Genomic DNA, 12,421 nt, shown 5'->3' on the forward strand with positions numbered 1-12,421 from the left:
TGTATGACATTTTCAACACACATTCACAGTTGATATTTTCAACACGTTCACAGTTGGCATTTTCAACGAATTCACAACTGACGTTTTTAACAGACAATTACCGCTAAGAATTTCACTGGTTTCATAAAAAGTAAATTCCATACTCTTTACTTTAATGGTATTTTAAAATCCATATTTTTACTTAATAATAGTATAAATTATTCACAACAGTTTAAGACAATTTATATTCTTTCTGTTTCACGAAAATATAAATCTTGAAATTTCTATTCGCAGGTTTTGTATTTTCAATGTAAATTTTGAATTTGTTTATCATTTCTATCCAATATTAATTGAAACAGTTACTATTGAATTAAATTGAATTCTTCTGAAGTTATAATACTAGAACATGACTATTTTAGTAGTGTAAATTTATTTTTATATGTAAAACTTCTATATTCATAAAACAGATGGAGTATTTTTGGGTGCAACCGGCAAAAATGAAAAAGATCTGATCGGTTCACCATCTCTACTAAAGTCCGATATCTTCTTGGTGGGTAATGGGTATTTTTTGTGGCGCAGATTGTATATATGTTTTCGGTCGTTTACGTTTTTTTTTTGGTCAACGTTTTCATTTATTGATCAAGATAACCATTTTACAATATAGTTTTGCATTGTACTTCTAACATTCCTAGCTAATACATCAACTTCATTGGTATATGATCTAGAAACATAAGAAAAGGAAAAACCATTTGTGCTTGAAAGATCTATGATGTCATGTACCATAGAGGTGATCTCTGTGTTACGGACTGTCTTGATGGTTGTTGCAGTTTTCCACTGACTCAACTCATCTACCCATTGGCTTGCAATCACTGAGAAAAGTAACTTGTTTGTATCCAATCTCTAAAGGCACTTTAAGATACGGTTCTAAAATTCATTTGACAAATGGACATATGTAAGTGGTTTAAATTTTTTAAAAGCATTAAATTTTAATTGTACAATTTTAGTTAATTAGAGTATTATTATTTATTTTTTAGGTTAGATATTTATTTGTAGACACCAACCAATAAGTGTGCTCTTATATCATCAACAATGGTAAGAAATTTTTCTAAATCTCTTAAAACATATTTTAATGCTTAAATAACATTTTACACTATAAAAATGAAAACTGTATTTGATTCTTTTATATGAAAAAAAACTCTAGTCTCTCAGGGAATAGACTATTCTTCTCTTTTTTTTTTCTTTAATTTACTCCGGATACGAATGCATGATGTTCTATCATTTTATTTTGTATACAAATATATGATGTTTTGAGATATAATTAATACATTTATTTTTAAAATTTAGATATAAATTAAAAAGTAAAATTATGAGTGATAAAACTTTATTGATATAACCAAAAGGTAATAATTAAAATAGTATATTTATTGTTTTTTAATATGTGTGTAAAACCTTAAACATCATACATTTAAATCCAAATGGAGTATTTTTTTAATTATTTTATTCTTCTTGGTCGCAAGAAGAATAGGAGAACCGTCCTAAACAGTGTCCATACCGGACTATGAGATGATACAAAACAAAACGAAAGAAAACACAATCATGTTTGCCGGTCCCTTTATCTTTTAGGGGGTGCAAAAACACACCAAGAACAAAGAGTCTTCAAGTCGACTTTGAAGTAAGTGAAACCACGACAACGTTCCTCACACCGACTGCAAATAGGTCGAGTACTAATACTATTGCCAAGAACTTCCACCGTGGTAGCACGATTATATTTTAATGTGTGACCAGGCTTCAGATAAACGTAGAATCCGAATAGGCAAGTCCTATGGATAGTGATGCAACATTTGTTGCACGTGTAGAACCATTCCGACGGATTCACTTCCTTCTCACATTCTTCGCACCAATACTTTCCATCCGTCTCTTCTCCATAGCAAAGAGTGAGAGGATGTTCATCGTGTTTATAGTGCAACTCTTCGGGGATGGTAGCGCATTCATAGCAAATAGAAATTTCGCAGAGAGTACACTGTAGACGAGTCTTCGTAAGACGTCTCTTACAACCATTGCAAGGATATATTTCATGGTCGTAATTGTATGGGGCGATGAATATGGGATGTTCATGGAATTTTTGGGTGCTGTACTCAGGAACTAGACAGCAGGTCACATCTATCTTAAACCAATGAATCTTGCAATCCTTTTCGTAGCACTTGTACTTGAAACCACTGGATGTCCGAGAACAAGCTGAACATTGTAGGTGGTTAAAGTCACTATCGTTGGGTGGAGGAAATGGGTCGAGGAAAATAGAATGATTATGCAATGCATGATCCAGTTTCCTTGGTAGACCAGCACACACACTGTGGAGAAAATAATCACATTGTATACAATTGTAGAAATCATGCAAGACAATAGGAAGGACGCACGCTTGACATTGCTTCTTTGCATCTCGTATACTATCATACTTCTCGAGCTTTAAATGATGTTCATGACCAAAATGTTCTATCAAACCGTCACCTACATTTTTGAATGGTGCAATATCTTCAGTTACAACTTCTTCAGGTTCCCATTCGAGTTCCTTCCCGTCCCATACCATCACATGTGTTGCACACTTAGAATGGAGTATGTAAGAGCAATCCTCGTCTTTACAAGAATACTGACCATATTTAATGTCGACTGTCTTGTAGCAGATCCTACATAATGAATTTGGGGGTGGAAGAAGGTAAGGAGAATAAGATAGACGATGAGGATGACGTGTGATCTTTATGACACGTGGTAAATCAACACAAAGTTGATGGACCATATAATTACATTGGAAACAAGCATAACTTGGTGCTGATCTATCGACCAACCCACAAGCATCACAGGGAAGTAAAAGTGGTCGAGGGAAGAAGACGAGTGAATGATGATGGCCTTTTGGGTTTTCAATAGTAAGAGGTGGGTTGTTTCGCGCACACAGGGGCGTCCCTCGGCACAGCGAGATGAAGCACCGGCCTTGGGCCCCCAAATTTTCTGGGCCCCCATTTAAAAAAAAAATTTTCTTATATATGTTTTTAAGTTTTATGGTACAAAAGAATATTGCCAATAAAGTTAGAAATGTGTCCTAACAAAAATATCATCATTTCAATGGGATCTAATAGGAAAAAAAAATAGTTTTGACTGAATTTCTTCTCATTTTCAAAGTTTTTATGTTTCTGTATGGGCCCCCATATTTTTTTTGCTTGTGGCCCCAGTTAGTACAGGACCGCCCCTGCGCGCACAAGAGGTATCCAAGCAGAAGTTACAAATAGAACATCGATAGAAAACTGTGCTGCTCGGATTCGGTAATGATGATGGTATATAATTCCCACACCAAGTGCAATTATCGTATATACTACCCCATGCAGACTTACCAGGATCCAATGTGCTGAAGATAGGGTTAAGAATGGCATGTCCGGAGCCTATTTCATCCGTTATAATATTGCTGCCGTCGAAGATGTTTTCATGCTTTCCAAAGGTGATAAAGAGAGGGTGTTGGAGGTGAAAAGGATGTGTTATTTTTCTAGGCAATTTGAAACAGTAACTGTGGAAATCCACATGGCAGATGGTGCAATGGTAATGGAAACCTGGATCGGTATGGTGTTTTTGTTTCCCGCATACGAAGCAGCTGGATTTAGGGTTTTGGTTGGCTAGAGGGGAAAGAATGTGAGGATGAGTCGGATGAGACAATGGACATCTTTTTTTGTATCCATCAATTGGTAGATACTTGAAATCTCACATTTCTTTTCTGCTTTGGGTTTGATAGACGTTTCTGAAAATTGGCGACCACCCAATATAAATATACTTCAAGTCCTCAAGATACAGTTTCATACACTGATCTTCGTTGGTATTATCACTGTTTTGTTTTTCTTGAAGACTTCTCTCAACGTTTCAATTACTAGCTATTACTATATACATATATCAGATAAAATCATATCAAGTAGATATTTTAAAGTACTACATTTCTGGTAATACTTGGGGAAAGGTATTTATTTAATTGTATATATGAGATGATTTATTGCAACTAGATACCATAAGAAAACAATGAATGAAATTAGTTAAGAGAAGCCGCCAGCTATATAGTTCTAAATACATATTTTTAATGCTTAAATCAAGATCTGCCGCTTGCAAAGGAAGGGCACATGTTCACTTTGACTTGTCAAGACTTGACTCAATAATTAGATGAGATGTACATTTCATTTTTAACGGAAGTTGTGTCAGTATATGCATGATATAAGCGAGCTTGCTTGGCTAGGCCATTTGCTTCTTAAAAATTGTCATGAAAAGACAATAGTGAACGTGCATTTGCTTAGAAGACCACAAAGAATTGTGAGATTCAATGCAGTGGCTGCTTCGCCGAAGTTCCCATCCAACATTCAATATTTATTCGCGATTCTTTGTTTTAATTTTAATAAAGCTTTACAAGTGGTGTTTTGTTTTCCGGATAATTTACAAGTTTCCATTTTAACAAATCGAATGGTTTATCTATCTTCATTGTTTTCATGTTTTATTTTAATAAGATAAGGTCTAATGTTCTTATCAGTTGCAGATCATCCACATGGAGGTAGAGGGGGCATCTGCCTCCTATGACTTTTCAAAATTCCATGTAAAATATTGATCTAATTTCAAGTATGCCCCTCTATTTTTAACAAATAATCTATCCCTAGTTTTCTGAAGAATTACTATGCCCCATATAAAACTTTTCTCTACCTCCGCCCCTGGTTCATATACGTAGATGACAAGGACATGGTATTGGCTCCATCGTGAAAATAGTTGGACCCATATCGTGATTCTTTTCTTCTGCCAGTTCCGGCGTAATAGTAATCTAGGAGGAACCAAATGAATGGTGATACGACAGTAGGAGGCCTCGATAGCTACAAAACTTATGTACATTTTTTTTACAACGAAAGGTTAATTTATGTACATTGATACAGAAGAAATATGTTACGAACCAACGCCCTAAAACATGTGTACATTCAACAAAATTTGTTTACGGGAACGTATTAACAGGAAAACGTTTTAAATTTTTCGATTACTTAAATGGACCACCAACGTAACCTTATACACATTAAATGTACCAAATCGTGCATCATGATTTCTCCTTCACTAGATATATAGATGAGAGCCATGTCAGCTAGGGTTTGTATTTCTTTCTCCACGTCCCAGTCGTCTCCCTTGGCTAGCAAGTATATGGAGTCCTTCAGGTTCTTACCCCGGTTACTAGCTGAAGTTAATGAAAAATACAAATTTTTATGTTTCTCAGATAAGCCATCGACAGCAAATCTAATTGTTTTCTCAATATCCTTATCCCCAAGATAGGCTCTGAGTTTAGCCGGTGCCGTTGTCCACTCCTCTTCGCTCTTCCCACGTAGAGCCGAACCCAAGACCTTAAGACCAAGTGGAAAAGGTGCAATAAGCTTAGATACTTCAACAGCATGCTTAAAGTATCCTCTGGGCGGAGAGCTTTGCCCAAACGCAGAGTATGAAAAGATCTGTAGAGCCTCTTCGCTCGATGGGTAAGGAACTTTGTATATCTGCTCTATACCATTATGAGTAAATGTTTCTATATCTTTATTCACCACAATCACCTTACTTCCGAATAAAAGACTCCGAAATAGATTTTGCAAAACTTGTAGATGCTGGGAAGCGACATCATCAAGAACAAGAAGTACTCTCTGGCGCGTTAACCTATATTGCGCGTCTTGCAGGTCAAGTATCTTCATGTCTCTATGATCTAACATTCCAGATAGCACTTCCGATAGTAATCCCATCGAGTTAGTTGGACCTCTCTCCCTATAAAACTTAAGTTGGAAGTTGCTGGAAATGTTGTTGTATAAAGCTCTTACTATGGTGCTTTTGCCAATACCATCAGGACCCCAGATCCCCACAATCTTCACCTCGTCGGAGTCTAAGCATATGACCGATCTCATCTTTTCTAGATGAGCTTCAACTCCAACTAACTGATCGAAATCCGTTGATGGTAACTCATTAGATACATCCATGACGATTTTCGAGATCATCTCAGCCTCACCAGCCCTAAAAAGACATGACACAGAAAGTTAGAACATACTAATCGGCAAGAAAACACCAACAAAGATTTCAAACCATCCGGTTTGACTGAATAACAAATTCCATTACATAAAAACAATAGGCAAATTTCTTGATAGCATAAAAATAGTACAAAAGAATCAAAATCACAAAATAGCATTAACTTAAGAACAAAATGACTAAATTACTTCAAACTTTAAACCATTACCTTACCTCCACTCCATACTCTAAATCCTAAATCTTTAAAACAAACAAATAGTTTTCATCATAAAAATAACACAGAGAGTGAAAAGCGAGCAAGTAACATGCATTCATTAAAAGGTAAATGCACATATATACTCTAAGATTATATAGTTAAGAATGAAATTTAGACTTTTGGGGGTGAATATTAGGGGTTAAGGTTTATGGTTTATGATCTAGAATTTTGGATTAAAAGAATAAATTTAGAAGAATAATAGTTTTAAATAATTATTTTGTAAATATTTTGAAAACATTTATTTATATTTAATATATTATTTATTACTGATAAATTAGTCTTTTTCTTCTTTAATGAACGCTATTTAGGTATTTTTCACTTTAAAAAGGAAATTTAGTAATTTTTCATTTATGCGTTATTTTATGAGAAATATTATTTTGTGCTCTTTAAGAGAAATGCTCAGTATAATTAAAACAATAGAAATTTTCTAGAATAATCATTTTTAGTTTCTTTTCACGAAAAAGAGCATCCAAATAAAAAATAATCAAAAGAAGATTACACTTATATCCATATGGTTAACTAATCTATACTTAGGATTTATAGTTAAAAGATGAGTTTAAAAAAAAAACAATAAATAAATATTAAAAAAATTAAAATTTTCGAAAAATTATAAAAAGTTCAAATTTGAAAATATAATTTGAAAACTATAAAAAATATTATTATTTTATTTATATTTATATATCTATAAAGCAAGTGGTAGAAAGTTCTTTTGACTCTTTAATAAAACATATTTTAGTTATTTTGGAAGTATTTTGGTGAAAAAAACTTAAAAAATAAATATCTGAGAGAATTTCCTTAAAACAAATCTTTTTATGTTTATTTAATACTATTTGGGAACGTTTCCTCTGTTGAGCTATTTTTTGAATAGTATGTGTTGCTGATATTCTAGGTAATTCTAAAAAACAATCATAATATATAAAAAATGCATTGTACAAAAGCTTGGAACAGTACCATGAAACAGAATGTTCTCCGGCAATAACTGCAACTTGAGATAAAGCTTCACTCCATTTCTTCTTCTCTTCCTCTGTCTTCCGGTAACAAGTTTCTTTAAAGGCCTTTCCAAAATCTCCAGTCTGCTTTCTAACATCAGATGGTTCCACATCGTAAAAGACTGTCATCACAGTTTGGCCTAAAGAAACCGTGCACTCCATGATCAGCTGCAACTCGTTTAGACACCAGCTCGAAGAAGCATAGTTCTTAGATAGGATCACGACAGCAATCCTTGATTCCCTGATAGCTCTTATGAGCTCAGAGTTGATAGACTCGCTTCTTATGATCCCATTATCTATGAATGTTTTGATTCCCTTGCTTTTCAAAGCTTCAAGAAAGTGGCTGAGAAAAGTTCTGCGGACATCTTGACCGGAGAAGCTTGGGAAGACATCGTAGTTGTAGTGGCGAGTTGATGAAGATGAAGAAGAAGAAGAATCCATGGTAGGGTAAATAGCACTAGTGTATAGAGTCACTATCTCTTCTGGATCCTCCCAAAATCAAGTTAAAATTTCCTTTAAGGAAATGTTTTTTCTATGTAATTCTGAGTGTGAGGAGAAATAAGAATATAGACTCTGCCTATGCAAATGGGTGTTATATACCAACACAAGAAGCACACCTGCAAGTAGTTGATTTGCTACCTATTTACGCGCTTTCATGCATCATCTGATGTTTATAGAAAATTTTGATTTTTTTCGATCTTCGTCAGAAACATAGAAAAACATTTAACTAGAGAAGAAGAGAAAGGATTTCAAACGGACTGGGTCAAGTTTTCACTTGTCTAAACCTCTCAACGTAGGACTAAGTCAAGAGTAGAACGGGTCCTAAGGCCCTAGCAAGTCATCCTGACGAAATTGCTAGCAAAAATATAACAAAACATGTTCTAATAATTTTTTGCTAAAAATAAATAAATATTGTATTTACATTGTTTCCTATGAGATAGACAAAAGTTAATCCTGTGTTTCAAAAAATAAAATAAAAAGACAAAAGTTAATCCTGAAAAGTTTTCACTTCTCACGCAATAACTTCAGAAGCCTGATAAACTGATAGTAACCCAATAGTTAGTCGTTATTAAATCGTGAATATATCGAAGATGAAACCTAAGCACAAAGCAATTGACCCACCTGACCTAATCTAATTATCTAGATATCTCAAAACTTTTTCTGTTTTGATCTCTAGCAAAATAACTGTGGAAAAGTTCTGAAGCTCTTCAGTTACAAAAAAACAAATCTGACGCTCTTCAACCATATTATCAATGAGTGAAGAACGTCCTAAAAAGTCAAACCATTAACCCTGTAAATTACTCGAAATTCCAACAGATTTGTTTATTTGGGCTTAGATCAAGTCCCACTTTGGAAAGCATCACGAAATTTAGACACAGTCAAACCGACAAGAGTTTAAAAACATGGGAGTAAGTTTCTTCTAACTTTAATTTTAGACTCATTTGACTATTTTATTTTTAACCGGTGAGATGCCAAATATCAACCAAAACGTCGTTGTTCTATAGCAAAATTGCATAACCCATCAATCAAACTGATAGAAATAACGGGTTGGTCGATTTCTGCCAGCTCAACAACAATAAAAGCTACGTGGGATTAGAAGTTTGTCATTTTGATTAATTTTAATCAGAAATTTCGTATAGGATGTTTTAGCTTCTTTTCTATCTTCTTTCTAGGAAAATACTCGGTTTTGTTTTTAAATCGCTACTTCATTCTTGGATTCTTTACAAGATTAGATATGAAATCTTGGTTCATGAACATTCATCTGTTTCGGTTTTTTTTTTTTTTTTTTTTGTAACACCAACATCTGTTTCGGTTTATTAATTTGTATTTGAGCGAGTAACGGTTTTCCTATAACACAAACTTCGCCTAAACCCTAATGGAAATTTACATCCTTGGGCAGGATTAAAGAAAATCAAAGCATTATTAGACAATGTTAAATCACGTCACCAGCTTAATAAGTGGAGAGAACCTTTTCGAACTATGTAAGGATCTCACTCCAATCTGGAGGAGGGATTTTCAACCCGGTGGGCTTAGGTTTTGTTCATTTAAAAATTACAACGATGTTTATATTAAAAGAGTTAGCGCTCGAATGGTGATGACTAAATGCGTCCTTGGCAAGTATAAAACGATGTTGTACATTATAAAATTTAAAGATGATGTTTCTACAATAACATTGGAAGTGATTTTAATCAGGTAGAAAGATAAATACAGTGTAGGAAAAAAAAACCTTAAACTCACTAAGCATCTAATCTTTGTTTATTGTTGCGCAGCACGTTTTAGCAAAAAAAATTCTTCCCTTCCCACAACTTACCTGTTCCAACGTAACCTTGTAGACATTGACTGTACCAAACCGTGCATCATGATTTCTCCTCCCTCAGATATCGAGATGAGAGCCATATCAGCTAGCGTTTGTAACCCTTTCTCCACGTCCCAGTCACTTCCAGAAAGCGTGTATATGGCGTTGTTCAGGTTCTTACTCGAACTTGTAGTTTCTCTAGTTAACAAATAGAATAACCTTTTATGTTTCTTAGATAAACCATCGTGCGCAAACCTAGTTGCTTTCTGAATATCCGTGTCGACAAGACAGGTGTTGACTTTAGCCGGTGCCATTGTCCACTCCTCTTTGTTCTTCCCACGTAAAGCCGAGCCTAAGATCTTGAGAGCAAGTGGAAAGGGATCGATAAGCTTAGTTACTTCAACAGCATGCTTCAAGTAACCTCTTGGGGGAGATCGCTTTGCCCGAAAGCTGCGTATGAGAAGATCTGTAAAGCCTCTTCCCTCGATGGATAAGTAACTTTGTATATCTGTTCTATCCCGTTATCCGTAAATGTATATAGATCTGCATTCGTCACAATCACCTTACTTCCGAATCTAAGATACCACTGTTGAACTAGTTTTTGCAAAGCTTGTAGCTCTACAAAACTGACACAGTCAATCACGACAAGGACTCTCTGGTGCATTAACCTAAATATTGCCTCTTGTTTGTTAGGTATCTTCATGTCTCTATGGTCTAACACTCCAGATAGAAGCTCCTCTTGAAATTCCATAGTGTTAGAAGCACGCTTCCAAGATGGCTCCCTATAAAACTTAAGTTGGAAGTTTCTGGAAACTTGATTGTATAAAGCTCTAGCTATGGTGGCTTTACCAATACCCGCAGGACCCCATATCCCCACAACCTTCACCTCGTCCGATTCTAGGCACACCATCGCCTTCAACTTTGCTACATGAGCTTCAATTCCAACTAACTGATCAAAATCAGTTGATGGCAACTCGTTAGAAACATCCATGACGATTTTGGAGATCATCTCAGCCTCACTAGCCCTAAAAATACATGACATATAATTATAAAGTTAGAACACTAGACACGAAAACAAGGACGGCTATAGTGCTAGGCCAGCTTCCGGATTAGATTATACTCTTTTGGTTTCATAATATAAGAAGTAATGACTAAAATTATAAAGATTAAAAAATGAAAAGGGTAAAAATAGCTCTCAATGAGAGTGGAGTTTTAAGGATAGAGTTTCAAATTTTTAAAACTAAAAAATAAATATTAAATTTTTTAAAATAAATATAGTTATTTAGGTCATTTTTATTATTGAGGGCTATTTTTGTGACAAAAAACTTAAAAGTACTTATGTGAGAGAATTGTCCTTAAAATTAGATTAGAAATGTTCCAACCAATCATAAAAAGACTTTAAAACATAATTGGTTAAATACCTTCTAAATTCTAAAACAGATATATTAGTCCCTCTGTTTCATAATAAGTGTCATTCTAGCTTTTTTTTTGTTAACAAAAAATGTCACTTTACAATTCCAATGCAAATTTTACTTACTTTCAACTGAAAATTTAGTGCAAAGTGCATTGGTTTTATAAATAATTTTATTTATCTCAAATATTATTGGTCAAAAAGATGTAATTAATAACAACTTACATATATATCCGCTATTTTCTTAATATGTGTGAAAAATATCAAAGTCACACTTATTCAGAAACGGAGGGAGTACGAAACAAATGAAGTACATAATATATATACCATAATATCCGTATTTGTGGTCAATCCTAACGAAAACTGTGAATTAGATTTGCATTATGTGAGAGTTTGGAACAGTACCATGAAATAGAATGTTCTCCAGCAATAACCGCTACATGACTCAAAGCCTTCCTCCATTTCTTCTTTTGTTCGTCTGTCTTCCCATAACAAGTTTCCTCGAAGACCTTTCCAAAATCTCCCGTCTGCTCTCTCACATCAGATGGATCCACATCGTAGAAGATTGCCATCACAATTTGTCCTAAAGAGACCTTGCACTTCATGATCCGCTGCAACTCGTTCAGACACCAGCTCGAAGAAGGGTAGTTCTTAGATAGGATCACGACAGAGATCCTTGATTCTTCAATAGCTCTTGCGAGCTCAGTGGTGATGTACTCGCTCCTCATGATCCCATTATTTTGGAAAGTTTTAATTCCTTTGCTTTTCAACCCTTCAAGAAAGTGGCTGAGAAAAGTTCTGCCGACATCTTTACTGGAGAAGCTTGGGAAGACATCGTAGCTGTAATGATGAGTTGATGGCGATGAAGAAGAAGAAGAAGCCATGTGAGAGTAAATTTAACCACTATCTCTTCTTGGTTTTCCCAAATATCGACTTGAAAATTCCTCTCAAGAATACGTTATTTTCTATGATTTTCTTACTGTGATGACCAAACATATAGGCCTATTAGACTTTGCATATGCATATAAGTTATATAGCAATACAAGGTCACGCGTACAAACAGTTGATCTTCTTCTACGTGTTTACACGCTTTCATACTTCAGCTGATGGTTATGTACGTAAAATATAAAACATAAAATATTGTTACGTTCAAAATATTGCAAGAAAACTACTTTTACAGTTCTGATTTCCTAGTTTTTATTATTTCTTATTATTTGGTTAATAGTCCACAACATAAAAAACATTTATTTGGAGAAGAAAGGAACAAAGCGTTTAATAGGACTAGGTCAAGCTTTCACTAGTCTAGCCTCTTAGTGTAAGACTAAGGGGTTGATTGGCAAGTGTTTTAGAAGTGCCGTAAAATCTTTCTACAGCTTAAATTATTTTTACAGTTTAAATTTTTGCCAATCAGCTTTGTAAAGATTTTTAAAGTTACA

At 34.5% G+C, this 12,421-nt stretch overlaps 3 protein-coding genes across 3 annotated transcripts; all 3 read right to left on the minus strand.

Annotated features, from left to right (window-relative positions):
* Nucleotides 1-1,108: 1,108 nt before the first annotated feature.
* Nucleotides 1,109-7,719, minus strand: LOC103851143. Its single transcript, XM_009127976.3, has 4 exons — nucleotides 7,241-7,719; nucleotides 5,064-6,021; nucleotides 3,228-3,720; nucleotides 1,109-2,934 (listed from the first exon to the last, which is right to left on the minus strand). Exons 1-4 carry the CDS (start codon nucleotides 7,717-7,719, stop codon nucleotides 1,592-1,594), a joined length of 3,273 nt encoding a protein of 1,090 aa, XP_009126224.2. The 3' UTR covers nucleotides 1,109-1,591.
* Nucleotides 7,720-9,049: 1,330 nt separating this feature from the next.
* Nucleotides 9,050-9,951, minus strand: LOC117132133. Its single transcript, XM_033285756.1, has one exon. The coding sequence runs from the start codon at nucleotides 9,886-9,888 to the stop codon at nucleotides 9,586-9,588; it is 303 nt and encodes a 100-aa protein (XP_033141647.1). The 5' UTR covers nucleotides 9,889-9,951; the 3' UTR covers nucleotides 9,050-9,585.
* Nucleotides 9,952-9,986: 35 nt separating this feature from the next.
* Nucleotides 9,987-11,869, minus strand: LOC103851144 (probable disease resistance protein RPP1). The gene is made up of 2 exons (XM_009127977.2): nucleotides 11,391-11,869; nucleotides 9,987-10,599 (listed from the first exon to the last, which is right to left on the minus strand). Exons 1-2 carry the CDS (start codon nucleotides 11,867-11,869, stop codon nucleotides 9,987-9,989), a joined length of 1,092 nt encoding a protein of 363 aa, XP_009126225.1.
* Between the last annotated feature and the right edge of the window lie 552 nt (nucleotides 11,870-12,421).

The sequence above is a fragment of the Brassica rapa genome, chromosome A02, assembly GCF_000309985.2.
Source record: "Brassica rapa cultivar Chiifu-401-42 chromosome A02, CAAS_Brap_v3.01, whole genome shotgun sequence".
Taxonomy (NCBI): Eukaryota; Viridiplantae; Streptophyta; class Magnoliopsida; order Brassicales; family Brassicaceae; genus Brassica; species Brassica rapa.

What these genes read in the sequence shown, in the direction of transcription:
- LOC117132133 (XM_033285756.1), bottom strand. Translation starts at nt 9,888, where the DNA reads ATGGCACCGGCTAAAGTCAACACCTGTCTTGTCGACACGGATATTCAG.
- LOC103851143 (XM_009127976.3), bottom strand. Translation starts at nt 7,719, where the DNA reads ATGGATTCTTCTTCTTCTTCATCTTCATCAACTCGCCACTACAACTAC. An exon ending in GGAGAACATTCTGTTTCATG is followed by an intron (nt 6,022 to 7,240) that starts GTACTGTTCCAA and finishes ATGTCTTTTTAG; the next exon opens with GGCTGGTGAGGCTGAGATGA. An exon ending in CTTCTGCTTGGATACCTCTT is followed by an intron (nt 2,935 to 3,227) that starts GTGCGCGCAGGG and finishes CGCTGTGCCGAG; the next exon opens with GGACGCCCCTGTGTGCGCGA.
- LOC103851144 (XM_009127977.2), bottom strand. Translation starts at nt 11,869, where the DNA reads ATGGCTTCTTCTTCTTCTTCATCGCCATCAACTCATCATTACAGCTAC. An exon ending in GGAGAACATTCTATTTCATG is followed by an intron (nt 10,600 to 11,390) that starts GTACTGTTCCAA and finishes ATGTATTTTTAG; the next exon opens with GGCTAGTGAGGCTGAGATGA.